Here is a 13540-nt window from a genome sequence, read left to right on the forward strand (position 1 = left end):
CCTGGTTGGAAGTTAACTACTAGGAATACTTAGGTAATCCTTATTTCCACAGTGTGCCAAGTGACACACTCCTGATTTCTTCTTAGGAACATTAAAACGTAATTTAGATTTGAAGTATGCCAAAATAGGCGTCTATTGATTTAAATACCAGTAGAGTCTCTTACACAGGATGGAGCTTGTTTACAGTATCATCATCTTGGGTCCTCTGAAGGTCTGAGCGAATTTTTCTAACTAGAGGAGTACAGTAGCCTTTGGCAATCTCCAGTTTTTCAGCTTTGGTTATACCATATTCCTAAGCAGAAAACACATGATATTAGAAAAAAGGGTATAATGCCAAAGAACTCTAACAAATGCACTGCTAAAGAACTATAATAAGCCTATACAACTCCTAGTTTACACTTCCGCAACTGTAAGTATACTATTCCCAAAACTATTAAGTATAACTGAAAGAATTTTTGGTGGAACTGAAAAAGCAAGTGATTTCTGAAGAGGAGTTCAACTCAATTGGCAGTTTTTAAATGTAGAAACAACCCTAAAAGAGAAATGGATTGAGGACACAAACACTAAAGCACAGAATAGTCAATGAACATATAAAAAAATATATAATTCCAGTGAGATTTTTAGCTATTCAAATGTCAAAGATTAAAAAGGTTAACAAATTATTTAAAAGCCTTTGGCCAATACTTTTAAAGTTTTAATTAGTGGTGGGCAAAAAATGCCATGAAATTACCAAATTTCATGATGTCTATAATTATTATAGGTTAATTAAATTTTTGAGAAATTATAATATGAGGTATCAAGAAAGAATATTAATTGTAATAATAATTGTAATAAAAATGACAGTTCAAAGAGGTAGGAAGGAAATGACCTACCTACGATATGAGATGAGAAAAATCTGATTTGTGTGTAGATGGGATGAGAGGGGAGAAAAGGAAGAGGGCAGAGAAGGAAAGAAGGGAGACTGGAGAGAAGACAAACAGGCATATCCTCGCTCTCCAAGTACAGCCTGGGATGCCTGAATTTAAAGGCTACGTTCTGCTATCAGGTACTTCCCAGATGACCAAGGATAAGTATGAGTAACAGATCTCAAGACTGCCTGAGAAGAAAAGACTGGTTGATTACTGAAGGAAGACCTATGAAAATGGAACTTCTTGGGGTCACTTCCCTTAAACTAAAGCTTGGTTGGTTCAATTATCTCGCCAACATAGATGACTGTGAATTAATGCAAAAGGGATATAAATGTAACTGTGTATGTATAAGTAAATAAAAGGAAGGGGCTGAAATAAAAAATCATCAGGGGAAATTTTTGTTGTGTTAGCAAGACGTGAGGAAACACACTCTCATGAAGCTATAGAAATAATCCTGAGTGCGTATAAAGACGTGTTAAAACAGTGAAGGAAATAAAAATTATCTATTTCCAAATACAAGAAGTGGTTAAATAAGTTATTGTAGCATCACACCATTCAGCCATTAGGAATAATGATGTTTATATAGCTTTACTGATATGAAAAGTTTTTGATGCTAAGTGAAGGAAAAAACAATCGGGTTGTAAAACAGTCAGTATGCTTTTCCTGGTTCTATTTTTACAAAGAATACAATTGTTATGTGTATATATATAAATTTAAGAAAAAATTTAATCTGCATGAATTTACAGGAAAAGGCCTTTAAGAGTTTCTAAAACATTAAAATGTTTTTCTCTAGTTGGTAATGTCATAGTGATTTCTTTGCTTTATCTACATTTTCTAATTTTACAACAAAAATAAATATTTCCCTTCAACAGTGACATTTTGTTCATTTGTTACCAACTAGGACTAAATAATTGTTAAAACATTTAAGTTCTCATATGTTATTACAATGTTTCTGCCATAAATAGAACTGAGTAAAATAACAAATGAGGCTATTTGAAAGATTATTATGTGGTGATATTCAATGAGAGTGTGGTTAGACTTTACATGGAAAATGCTATTATAAAGAAGCCTCTGTATTTCAAAATCAACAGATGACCAAAGAAATTGTCTTTGAATTTCAATAAATGTGTGCCATCTCAATGAAGAGAATCTTAATACCAAATTTAGTCTTTACATGTTCTATCACCATACCATCATTATTTTAAAGTATCATTTTAAACCAGGTTTCTCTATTTTCTGAGGATTAAGAGTGGTTACAGGGTTCTCTATTTTCTGAGGATTAAGAGTGGTTAAAAAGTGAAAAGTTGATTCTATTATAGCAAAAATACCTATCATAATTAAAATTAGTTTGTTAAAATAACTAGGAGTAATAAACCATGTTTGTCAAACTTAAGTTTAGATATGATTAGATTTACCTAATTCATATTGCATAGATATATGAATTAATTCAATGTAAGAAAGGAAACAAATTTTTAGAGGCAGAGCAATACTTTGTACACTACAACAGAAGCATATACATTTTTCTTGCACAGATAGTGACACACTTAATCTAAATAAGCATATTCTAAACAAGTCAAAATTTTACATTATTGACTCAGTCATCAAATCTCTCAGTCTGAAATATTTTTTATTTGCATGAATGCTATGTACAGTAGGACCCCTTATTTGCTGGAGATACGCTACAAGATCCCCGGTGGATGCCTGAAAACAGTATCAAAATCTTTGTATACTGTTTTTCCTATACATACATACCTATGATGATAAAGTCTAATTCATAAATTAGGCACAGTAAGAGATCAACAATAACTGATAATAAAATAGAACAATTATAACAATATATTATTATAAATGTTATGTGAATGTGGTCTCTCTGTCTCAAAATATTTTATTGTACTGTACTCACCTTTCCACTTAAAGGAAGCACTTCATGCTTTTCTTTGGCATATCTGAATTGCCAGCATCACTGCTCTTGTGCTTTGAGGCCATTATGAGTAAAATAAGGGCTGTTTGAACACGAGCACTCCGATACCGTAACAGTGGATCTGATAACTGGGGAAGCTACTAAGTAACTACTGTGTGGGTAGCATATACAGTGCGGATATGCTGGAACAAAGGGATAATTCACATCCCGGGCAGGCGGGAGTAGGATAGCATGAGACTTCATCATACTACTCAGAATGGTAGATAATTTAAAACTTATGAATTGTTCATTTCTAAAATTTTCCATTTAATATTTTTGGACTGCTGTTGACCATGGGTGACTAAAACCAAAGAAAGTGAACCACAGATAAGGGGGAGACTACTGATATTGGAGTTACAAGGAGATGGTGAGAAATTTCTTTGGCTAAATACATACATAAAAAGGAGAAGAAATGATCTAAAATCCTATTAATACTTGAGTATTCTTTTGATCTCAACTCTACATCTCCAAAGCATAGGGCTGGTAGATGTACAATAGGTGCCCAATAAATATTTCAGTAATTTATTCCATCCTGTTTTTAGTTGTCGTTTGTTCATGTATCTCAAAATTTCATCCTCAATTCTTGAAAGTTTAGTATAAATAACTGAGAAAGAAGAGGCACGAGCTTAAATAAACCATGTACTGACAAGACAATCATTTGTGTATTTATTTAGCCACTGAGTACATGATACATTTAGATACACTGAAAATATACCTTGAAAAATGCATATAAGCAACATAAAGACTTAAGAGGGTCTTAAAGTTTATCTGTTAAAAAATATACTTTTAAATCATCTCTATTGTAAGGATAAGTACAACTAAGATGCACTGAGCCTGGACTAATGCCAATGCAATCCAAGATAATGAAAAAAATCAGTGTCTTATACATATGCTTCCAATGCAAACTAATGTTTACCAGAATTAAAAGTGACCAATCTTTCATGCTGAAAGAATAAGCTTCTTTAACATTTACACAAATAACCACAGGTAAGTTGCATACTGTCTGAATTCCTAGTTTTTCAAAGTCCTTAGTTTTTCTTGGACTTTCTGTGAATATTAGCAGAAGGAGAGTATTACTATTTACCATTTTTATATATGAATAGTTGTAAATGAGGCTACTTTTGCTCATAATCTTTATACATTTCATGCAGTTCATTTTTTCTGCTTTTTAACTGTGGTTCACAACTGGAATGTCTGATCTACTCCAATCTCCCCTTTATAATATCCAAATAATCTTTTAGTAACTGAGATGCCAAAAGGGCATCCAGAACTATTTTCTTCTGAGATATCTCTTACCTCAACTTGTCTTGTCACTTACCTCTTTATAATCAATCCGTTTCTCTGCTTAATTACATTTCAGTTATTTGAATTCTGGTTTTACCTTTATTTTTATTTTCCTATAATAAAAAGACCCACGAACACCTACCCCCTCCCAATAACTACTTACATCTTGACGTCTAAATTATTTTCAAGATACTTTCAAGATACTTTAAAAATAATTATAAAATTTATATACAAGGCCACCACTATATCTCCAAAGCATAGGGCTGGTAGATGTACAAATAGGTGCCCAATAAATATTTCAGTGATTTATTCCATCCTGTTTTTAGTTGTCTTGTTTGTTCATGTATTATTGTTCTTTTTAAGTATCAATACTTACATTTTGAAAAGTCACTATAAACTATTAGAAAATAAAATAACAATTTAATATAACAAATAAAAAGTTCAAAATATCAATTTAATTACTTTTCTTTTTGAAATTATGGGTTTTAAGTGGACATGAAAATCAGCTGTCTTTTATCCACTAGAAGACATTTGCAAGGTATTTATACAACACTATAAGAAAACTGTCCTAGGAATTACTTACCTGAGGGATAACAATATCTGCTAATGCCTTTGAAAGCCCATATAATTCCATTGTGTTTTCTAATTTCAAGGAACAGTTATGCTGGACATCATATTTTATACAGTCATATATGTCAGGGATTTTACTAATGTCGTATCTTCCATTCTTTGTTTTAAAGTCTTTCTCCAACTTGGACCATCTACGTAGCATAAGCTCTAATGTCTCACTATGGTAAAGCTGAATATCTAAAACATGAAATTTTTAGTATATTAAAATCAAAAATCAAATTAAGAGTATGAAGCTAGGAAATGTTACCATTAGCAAATTACTATTAGCAACCACATATTTTGTATACTTGAATAAAGGTATACATACATAGGCTAAAAACCTGGTCTGTAAAAGACCTTTCCATATGTTACACATTTCAATAATAATAAAAAGAACAATTATATACAAAACCCTTTTAAGCTAATACATTTTCAATTCTGAATTTTAAGTTATTTAAATTATTATCTATTATTTTATTAGATTCACATAACAGAACAGTCATTACCATAAAGAAACCTTAAAAATTAAACAATTCAAAGAATCCACTTTTACTAGTAAGCAAGCCAATATTCCAAAGTTGCCCAAGTTATTAATCAAGATAGTTTCAGAGCCAGAGCCCAGATCACCTTCCTGTTGCTTGCTCTTTCTGATTATGCTGCCTATTTGCTGTTTAGCTATACGGCAATGCTACAGAATTAACCAAATAAGAATGTTTTATCTCTTTCATGCTGTCATGGAAAAAAAGCAACTATAACTTAGCTATTTATTCCTTAAGATTAGTGCATCTTATTTTAAAATGTTTATAGTAATTGAATAGTAATTTTTATTTGTTTTATGCTCTAAGAAAAACATGATATTTACCTGATGATTTGGGATCTTCCATGCGATGCCTGATTTGAGAAGTCAAACTTTGTATCAAGGAATAAACTTTGTCACAGGTCTTCACAGGATTTTTAATTAAATGCATTGATTTAATAAGAGAAGTGCTTCCAGATGGTGTAAGCTATAAATGGGTAAAGTATATATTTTACATCTGTTTATGCACAACTGTCCAAGAGAACAATATACAAAACTTCCCAGTAGTTGAATAATATTCCATACTACAAATTAAGATAGCTGCACTATATAGTAATAAGATCAAGGAGGAAATATAAGCCTCAGAATTTCATGTTAAAAAAAATTAAACCTTAGATATCATGAGATAATCTACAGAGAAAATATAGCAGAAGCACTATAATTTACAATGACATTTTATTTTAACTTACATTGACAATTTACTGACTCACTTAATATGAGCAAATATGGTTCTAACAATTTGACATATATTTTACATGTAATAAACCTAAGACTCTATTATTATCATCATCTTTTTTCCAGTTGAGGTACTTAGAGGTTAAGCCCAAGATCAAACCACTAGTATGTGAAGAGTGGGATAAAAAAGCAGATAGTCTGGCTATAGAGCTGGTACTCTTAAACATGATGCTAATCCCTTTATAAGATTTTTATACGTCAATAAAAGCCATTAATGACAACATAGTTTCAAATTCTAGTTTCTACACTCAGCTTGGCAAGTAATTTAAACCCATCAAATAAATTTCTACAAATAATAAAAAACGTAAAGTAGAATTCCACTCCTCGTTATGATGAACTAGGTAGTTCGGCTCAATCTAACCATTGTAAATAAGTAAAACTTCTAGGCAAAGAACGTCTATACTTCTGCTTTAAGGTATCTGAGAAATAATATAATAAAGAGTTATAGAACCAAAACTCATACAGAGAGTAATTCGGGCATTTAAGGCTGTTTCTGCACTGGAAACATTTGTTGATCCTGAAAAGATAGCAGATAGAGCTTTAATAGTCTTGTTAGGTTAAGGGAACAAAAGTGAAATCCAGGATTCCCAAAGGTGGAATGCTGGTAAACTCTCTGTATTTAGGGTTCAAAACAGTAAGGTGAATCAGAAGCAAACGAACTAAACAACAAACTGCAGATCAGGCTCAGGTCAACTGTTGACCCAGAAAGATCTGTTCTGAAATTGGATTAAGGGAATCCTAGACTGCTATGTCCACTGCTATGCTCATAGCAGGAACAAATAAAAAAACCTTATTGGAAGATGATAATATTCAATTTATTTCCACAAATAAAATATCCAACCTAATTAAAGATATTTGGGTACACAAGAAAACAGGACATCATGAATACCAATCAGCAGAATAAACAACAGAAACAGAACCAAAGAGACTCTAAGTAATAAAATTATCAAAAACTAAAAAAAGAGGGACTTCCTATATTCAAGAACATAAAACATTGAAAATCATCAAAGAACTGCATATTATTAAAAAATGAAAATATTATATATATATAAAAAAAAGCAAATAGAAATTCTAAGATTGAAAAATACACTGACTGAATTTATAGCACATTAGATACAGCCAGAGATAAATTTATTAGAGACTGGTTAGAAGATTTTATCCAGACTAAATCATAGAGACAAAAGAATGAAAGAAAAATAAAAAGAAAGGATAAGAGAAGAGAAAGTTCTAGCAAACATATATTTGAAGACCCAGGAGAAAGTAACAGATTCCCTGGCGAGTGTGGCTAAGTGGTTAGAACATTGTCCTGTGCACCAAAGGGTGTCGGTTCGATTACCAGTTGGGGTGCATGCATGAGACAGCCGACAGATGTTTCTCTCTCTCTCCCCCTCCCTCACTCCCTAGAATCAATGAAAAAACATATCCTCAGATGAGGATTTAAAAAAAGAGAAAGAAACAGAAAAAAGAACAACAAAAAAAAGCTTGCCAAAACTGAAACCCAAGATCCAAGAATCCTATTAAACTATTAGCAAGATAAATTAAAAAGCAATTGACATCTAGATATAGAATAGAAAAAAGGCTGAAAACCAAAGATAAAAATAAAATGTTAAAAATCATGGCTCAGTGGTTGAGCATCGACCTAGGATCCAGGAAATAGGGTTTCAATTCCCGGTCGGGGCACATGCCCGGGTTGTGGGCTTGATCCCCAGTTGGGGGCATGCAGGAGGCAGCTGGTCAATGATTCTCATCATTGATGTTTCTATCTCTCTCTCACCCTCTCCTTTCCTCTCTCTTAAATCAATAAAGATATATATATTTTTTTAAAATTAAAAAAAAAATAACTCCAGAAGGAGTTATTTGAAAAAAATTATCTTCTTCAAAGGTTCAGTAATAAGATTGACAGCTCACTTCTCAAGGTAAACACTGGAAGCTAGAAGATAGTAAAACAACATCTTAAAAGTAATGAAAGAAAGTGCCATCCTAGAATTCTATACCCAGTAAAAAATATCCTAAGAGTAAAGTTGAAATAAAAGCATCTTTAGATAAACAAAAAAGAATTTACCACCAGTAGAGTGATACTAACAGAATTACTATATTGTTCTTCAAACAGAATAAAAATGATCTTACATGGAATCTCTGAAATTCAGAAAGAATAAAAGGTAATTTAAGGGTAAATTCATAGGTAAATCTAAATAAATACTGCTTGCATAAAAGAATAACAATTACATATTGAGGGGTTTAAAATATACAGAATAAAAATTAACAATATTATTTATTGCAACATGTCAGTTGCAGGCTGAGCAAATGTTATGATTTTAGGCCTTGCTGCAATATGGTTCAAAGACTAGTAGTACTGGCATGAATTGGAAGCTTATTAAAAATGCAAAATTCCACTCCCTACCCCAGATGTGATGAATCAGAACCTGCATTTTTAACACGGCCCCAGACAATTCTTATGAAAGTTAAAGTTTGAAAAGCACTCTTTTAGAGTCCTTTTTTTGTCCAGGAAGAGAGTAAAAGCATAATGTTAACATTCAACTTTTAGAAGTCATACGAGTCTATTGCTGTCTCTGAGGTAATGACAAAACAAACAGTAAAATCAAATAAAAATTTCAAACTAACAGAAAAATAAAGTATCAATTCCAATGAAGCAAGAAAGGAGAGAAAAATAAAAACAGGCAGTACAAATATAAAGGATAATAAATTCATACATAGTAATATTAACATAAATGAAATAATTGACCTAAAGAAAATTTTCATAATAATTACTTATAAAACAACTATGCACAGATTTTAAGAGAAACACCTACACAAACAGTAAGGCAAGAAAAAATACACAAAGAAATCCAGAGGAATTTTTATTTGAAACAAAATGATATAAAGTTAGAAATAACAAAAGTATAACCTTAAAATGCCATAGGTTTGGAAATTTTAAAAAATATACTTCTAAATAACCTGTGGCCAAAGAACAAATCACAAAGAAAATTAGAAAATGTCCCCAAATTGCATAAACCTCAAATTTTATGAATATAGTTAAAACAGTGCATAAATAAAATTTATGGCCTAGAGCATGTATTTAGAAAAATTCATGACTTAATAAGCATCCATCTAGCGGCATTAGTTTTTGAGAATAAGAAAAATAGCAAACTAAAACTACAGAAGTAGCAGGAATAAAATATTAAACAATAAAAATTAATCAAATGGAAAACAAGTGCATAATTCAGAAGACCAACAAATCTGATAAATCTGAAAGTTAGATTTTTGAAAGAGTTAATAAAGCTGATTAACCATGGTGAAACTTATGAAGAATAATAATGGTATAATGTGATAAAACTAAAAGGATGTCTCTACAGATCCTGCAGGCATTACAAAGAACTTAAAGAGGTTATTATAAACTTTTAGAAGAATGTAACTTAATATTGACACAAGACATATACCTAGAAACTACTAAATTACTCTGGAATTCATAATTACAAACTTTCCCACAAAGAAAATGCCTATAAAATTTACCATAGGATTTCCCAGTAAATTTTACCAAACATTTACTAAAATATAAGTACACAAACTATTCCCCCCAAATAAGATCCTCTTGTATATGCTTTTAAAGCAAAAAAAAAATCTATAGATAAAATTATTAAATTAATAACTGAATTTAATAAGGTTGATGCATATAAAGTCAATATTAAAAATGCTCCTACATAGCAGCAACATTAGAAAATAAAACTTTGAGGTAATATTCACAATTGCACAAAAAATTTTTTAAAATATTTAAATTTTCACAAACTACAGATTTAATGCAATCTTAATCAATATCCCAACAGAATTTTTGACCAAACTATTTTAAAATATATATATGGGAATGTAGGACAGGCCAAGAAAAACTTGAAGAAAGAACCATGTAGGATTTGGGATCCACAAAAGAATATAGTCTAAAAACAGACCAACATATTTGATAAAGATGGTATTACCAAGTAATGGGGAAAGGACAGTCATGTCTTGCTGAGACACCAGGATGTACATAGAGTTGGGGAAAAAATAAAATTTTGACATCTTTACCTTATAGCGTACACAAAAGTCAGTTTTAGCTGAACTGCGGATAAATGTGAAGGGCAAAACAGTAAAGCTTATAGCTCATATATAAGAATATCTTATGACTTCTGGTTAGAAAAAGATATAAACAATACATAAAAATGCACTGACCATAAAGGAAAAAACTGAACTTGAAATTCATGAAAAATAGGAACTTCTGCTTATCAAAAGACATCATTAAGGCTCAGAATAGGTGGTAGTATTTACAACACATATAAAAAAGAGCTCGTATCCAAAATATATAAAGAACTTCTACCACTTAAAAAGAAAAACACAGACAAGTAGGAAAAAAGGCCAAGAGACTTGAAGAGAAGTGCTCAGGAAAGAGGATTATCCAATAAGGTACTACTATACATCTACCTTCAGAATGGCCAAAATTGATTAGTCTGAGAATAACGTGAATAAAGACAATGTGGAGCAATGACAATTCTGGTGGACTTCTGAGGGAAGTGTAAAGTAGCTCGATGACTTTGGAAAACAGTTTGACACAGTTTACTAATACTGAAACATAAGTATACTGTGAGTCACAACAATTCCACTCTTAGAATATATCCAAGAGAGACATATGCTCATATGCACTAGGAGCCAAACAAGGAGAGTCATAGCAGTATTAATCAAATAGCCCAAGACTGTAACAATAGTAGAAGAATACATAAATTGTAGTATACTCATAAAAATAGAACATGGGGGTCACACTGTGGTCTGCAGGGCAAATGTGGCCTGTGGCACAGCCCATGAACTAAGAATAGTATTTGCATTTTTAAAAGATGGTCAGAAAAAAGAAAAAAAGAATATGCAACAAAAAACCAAATGTGACCCCCAAAGCCTAAAATATTTACTATCTGGTCTTTTATAGAAAAAGTTTGCCAACATCTGAAATAAAATACTACACAGAGATGATTTTAACTATTAAACTTCTCAAAAATAAGTGTAAATTTCACAAATAATACTGAACAAAAGAAGCCAAACATAAAAGAAAATATATTCTATTATATGAGGCTTAAAAATTAGCCAAAACTGTGACTACAGTAGTTAGAGATGAAGACTTATCCAAACAAGTATTCTGGATGTGATAAGACTATAAAGAAGAGCAACATAAAAAGTCAGGATAGTAGTTCTTTCTAAGAGAAGGGATTGCAGTTAGGATAGGGGTACACAGGGGCTAGAGTTGTTCCAATATTCTATTTCTCTGCCTGGATGGTGATGATTATATGAGTATTTGTTTGATAATTCAATAAAGGCTAAGTTTATTTTTTTGTACTTTTCTGTGTATAATATTTCACATCTAAAAGAATTTGCTAAGACCCACCTTTTCATAATCTTCAGAAGTAAAATCTCTGTCTTTTTGAAGGATTTCATGAAGTCTTGCTTTCACACGTTGCTGACAACTGCTCAAAGAGTCACTATCACTATCCAAAAGACCATTCATATTTGCACTTTTTACCATTTGAACAAGAATGGGTGTAAGCTCTCCTTCTAGTGCCAATAGCCCCTAAACATTAAATGAAACCAACAAAGATTTAAATATTAGTATGTGAAATAATAGAAAGTATCATAATTATTTTGTTACATGCTGAATTTTATAAGGTATAAACTATTTACAATAAATACACGTTATTAATCGTACAGTTTACCCCTGACATTTCAAGCTTTAGTTGGAAGTTTCAAATTTGGAAATTTAATATTGCCTTAGTAAAAATATTTTAAGTGCAATATTAAGTGAAAATTCTATTAACTGTAAAAACATTGACTTATACCTTGGCAAAAGCAGCTGCAGTCATCTGCACTCGTCCTTCATCAGAGGCATATATTTTGAGGTCATGTCGGTAGGTACTATGTAATCTAAGTAAACCACAACCAGGAAATCCTGCATAATCTCCTGAAAATAAATCCTCAAATCACTTAAGCTATATTTTTATTTCACTGTATTTCTATATTTAATAACATCTCAAAATAAATAAAGATATGAAAACACAATGTATAAATTTAACCAAATTAGAGAAACTCCAAGATTTACCTTGACCTCCAGGATACATACACCTAAAAGCTCTTCCAAGTTCTTCCGCCTGGACCCTGCCTGCAGGGGTCAGTTCTCCTCCCCATTTTAGAACCAAAAGTAAGGATGGTTCTTCTCTTCGGCTGTCTAAGATACATGTGAATGGATAAAGCAAATGTCAATTATATTTTTTCTAAACAGACATGTTTCAAGATTAATTTTTCCTTTGTGGTCTCTTCTGCAGTGAAATATGGCCTGTGTGTGTTATTTTGTTCCTTAAACGTACCTTTCTTTGTAGGCTTGTGTCAGGAATACCCCTTGTTCCACCTGTTAAAATCTTCCTAAAATTTCAAAATCTCCCCCATACTTTAGGAATAAGATTCCTTCCCAGTTTTCTGAAAGGAAGTGTTGCTTCTCTCATCACTGCTCTCACAGTGGTATGATAGTAATGGCACTTCCTTAATGTGTTTAATTGTGTTATATTTGCTAGATTAAGAGTTCTTTGATGACAGGATCCAGATCTTGTCTTTATACCAAGACCTAAAGTGAAGACGATATATTTCTTCTTTATGATTAGGAATCAGTGATTTGCATAATTTTTAGGAAGATGTGAGATAAGCCTCATATTAATCATAATTTAAATTTATGGGTGAGATATACAAAAAAATGTAGCTAAGAATGGCTTTTGAAATTAAGACTTGTGAAATGTTTAATCACTATGTTGTACATCTGAAACTAATATAATATTGCATATATCAACTGTAATTTTAAAAAATAAAATAAAATTTGGAATTGTGGAATTTCTGTATGTCGCAGACCAAGTATTTTCTTACTTAGAGGAGGAGGTATCGTAAATGAGTTTCTATACTTAATTTTGACCTTCCCTTTATTATGTCCAAAGATCTGTGTTATGTTACAGAAACAAAGGTAATTTAAAAACAAGCAATATAAGTGCTAAATAACATAATGATGATTCATTAGAAGGGATAGAAAATCACCCTTAATAGTTGCATGTGCTTTTACCATGCACACCAATATTAATTTATGAAGGAACATTTAATTAGCTGACATTTTTATTTAGTTACTTATGGAATGTTTTTGATCATAAAGATAGAGGAAATTAAGCTTATTGCTATTAATCACCAAGTATGATAAGAGAATAACACATCAAATTTTAAAATAAATATATAAAGATCAACATAATCAAACTTCAGTTTGCATGTAAGATAATCATTACTTCAACTTTTGCTAGTATAAATAATTCCATTTTTTTAATATCCCAACAGATCAATCTTTCTCTGAATATTCAATTCCTTCCTTGGAATCAATTTGTATAAAAAGAATTAAGGTTAAAGCATATGAACACTTTTTGAAGTTTCTAA

At 31.3% G+C, this 13540-nt stretch overlaps 1 protein-coding gene across 20 annotated transcripts in view; it reads right to left on the reverse strand.

Moving 5' to 3' along the window:
- PPIP5K2 (diphosphoinositol pentakisphosphate kinase 2) overlaps nucleotides 1-13540 on the reverse strand; it is a 63667-nt gene that overhangs the window by 24390 nt on the left and 25737 nt on the right. For 15 of the 20 annotated variants that reach the window (XR_013998493.1, XR_013998494.1, XM_081133082.1 and 12 more), the window contains 6 exons: nucleotides 12180-12305; nucleotides 11920-12041; nucleotides 11472-11654; nucleotides 5624-5765; nucleotides 4736-4959; nucleotides 165-292 (listed from right to left, as the gene is read on the reverse strand). Coding sequence is in view for 18 of the 20 variants with exons in the window: in XM_081133082.1 (XP_080989208.1) it covers nucleotides 165-292; nucleotides 4736-4959; nucleotides 5624-5765; nucleotides 11472-11654; nucleotides 11920-12041; nucleotides 12180-12305 (925 nt within the window). In the remaining 2 variants the exon portion in view is untranslated. The remainder of the gene's footprint in view (nucleotides 1-164; nucleotides 293-4735; nucleotides 4960-5623; nucleotides 5766-11471; nucleotides 11655-11919; nucleotides 12042-12179; nucleotides 12306-13540) is intronic. The other 5 variants (XM_081133083.1, XM_081133076.1, XM_081133078.1 and 2 more) reach the window with 1 other exon arrangement.

Source organism: Miniopterus schreibersii (assembly GCF_964146895.1).
Source record: "Miniopterus schreibersii genome assembly, chromosome: 3".
In the NCBI taxonomy this organism is placed as follows: domain Eukaryota; kingdom Metazoa; phylum Chordata; class Mammalia; order Chiroptera; family Miniopteridae; genus Miniopterus; species Miniopterus schreibersii.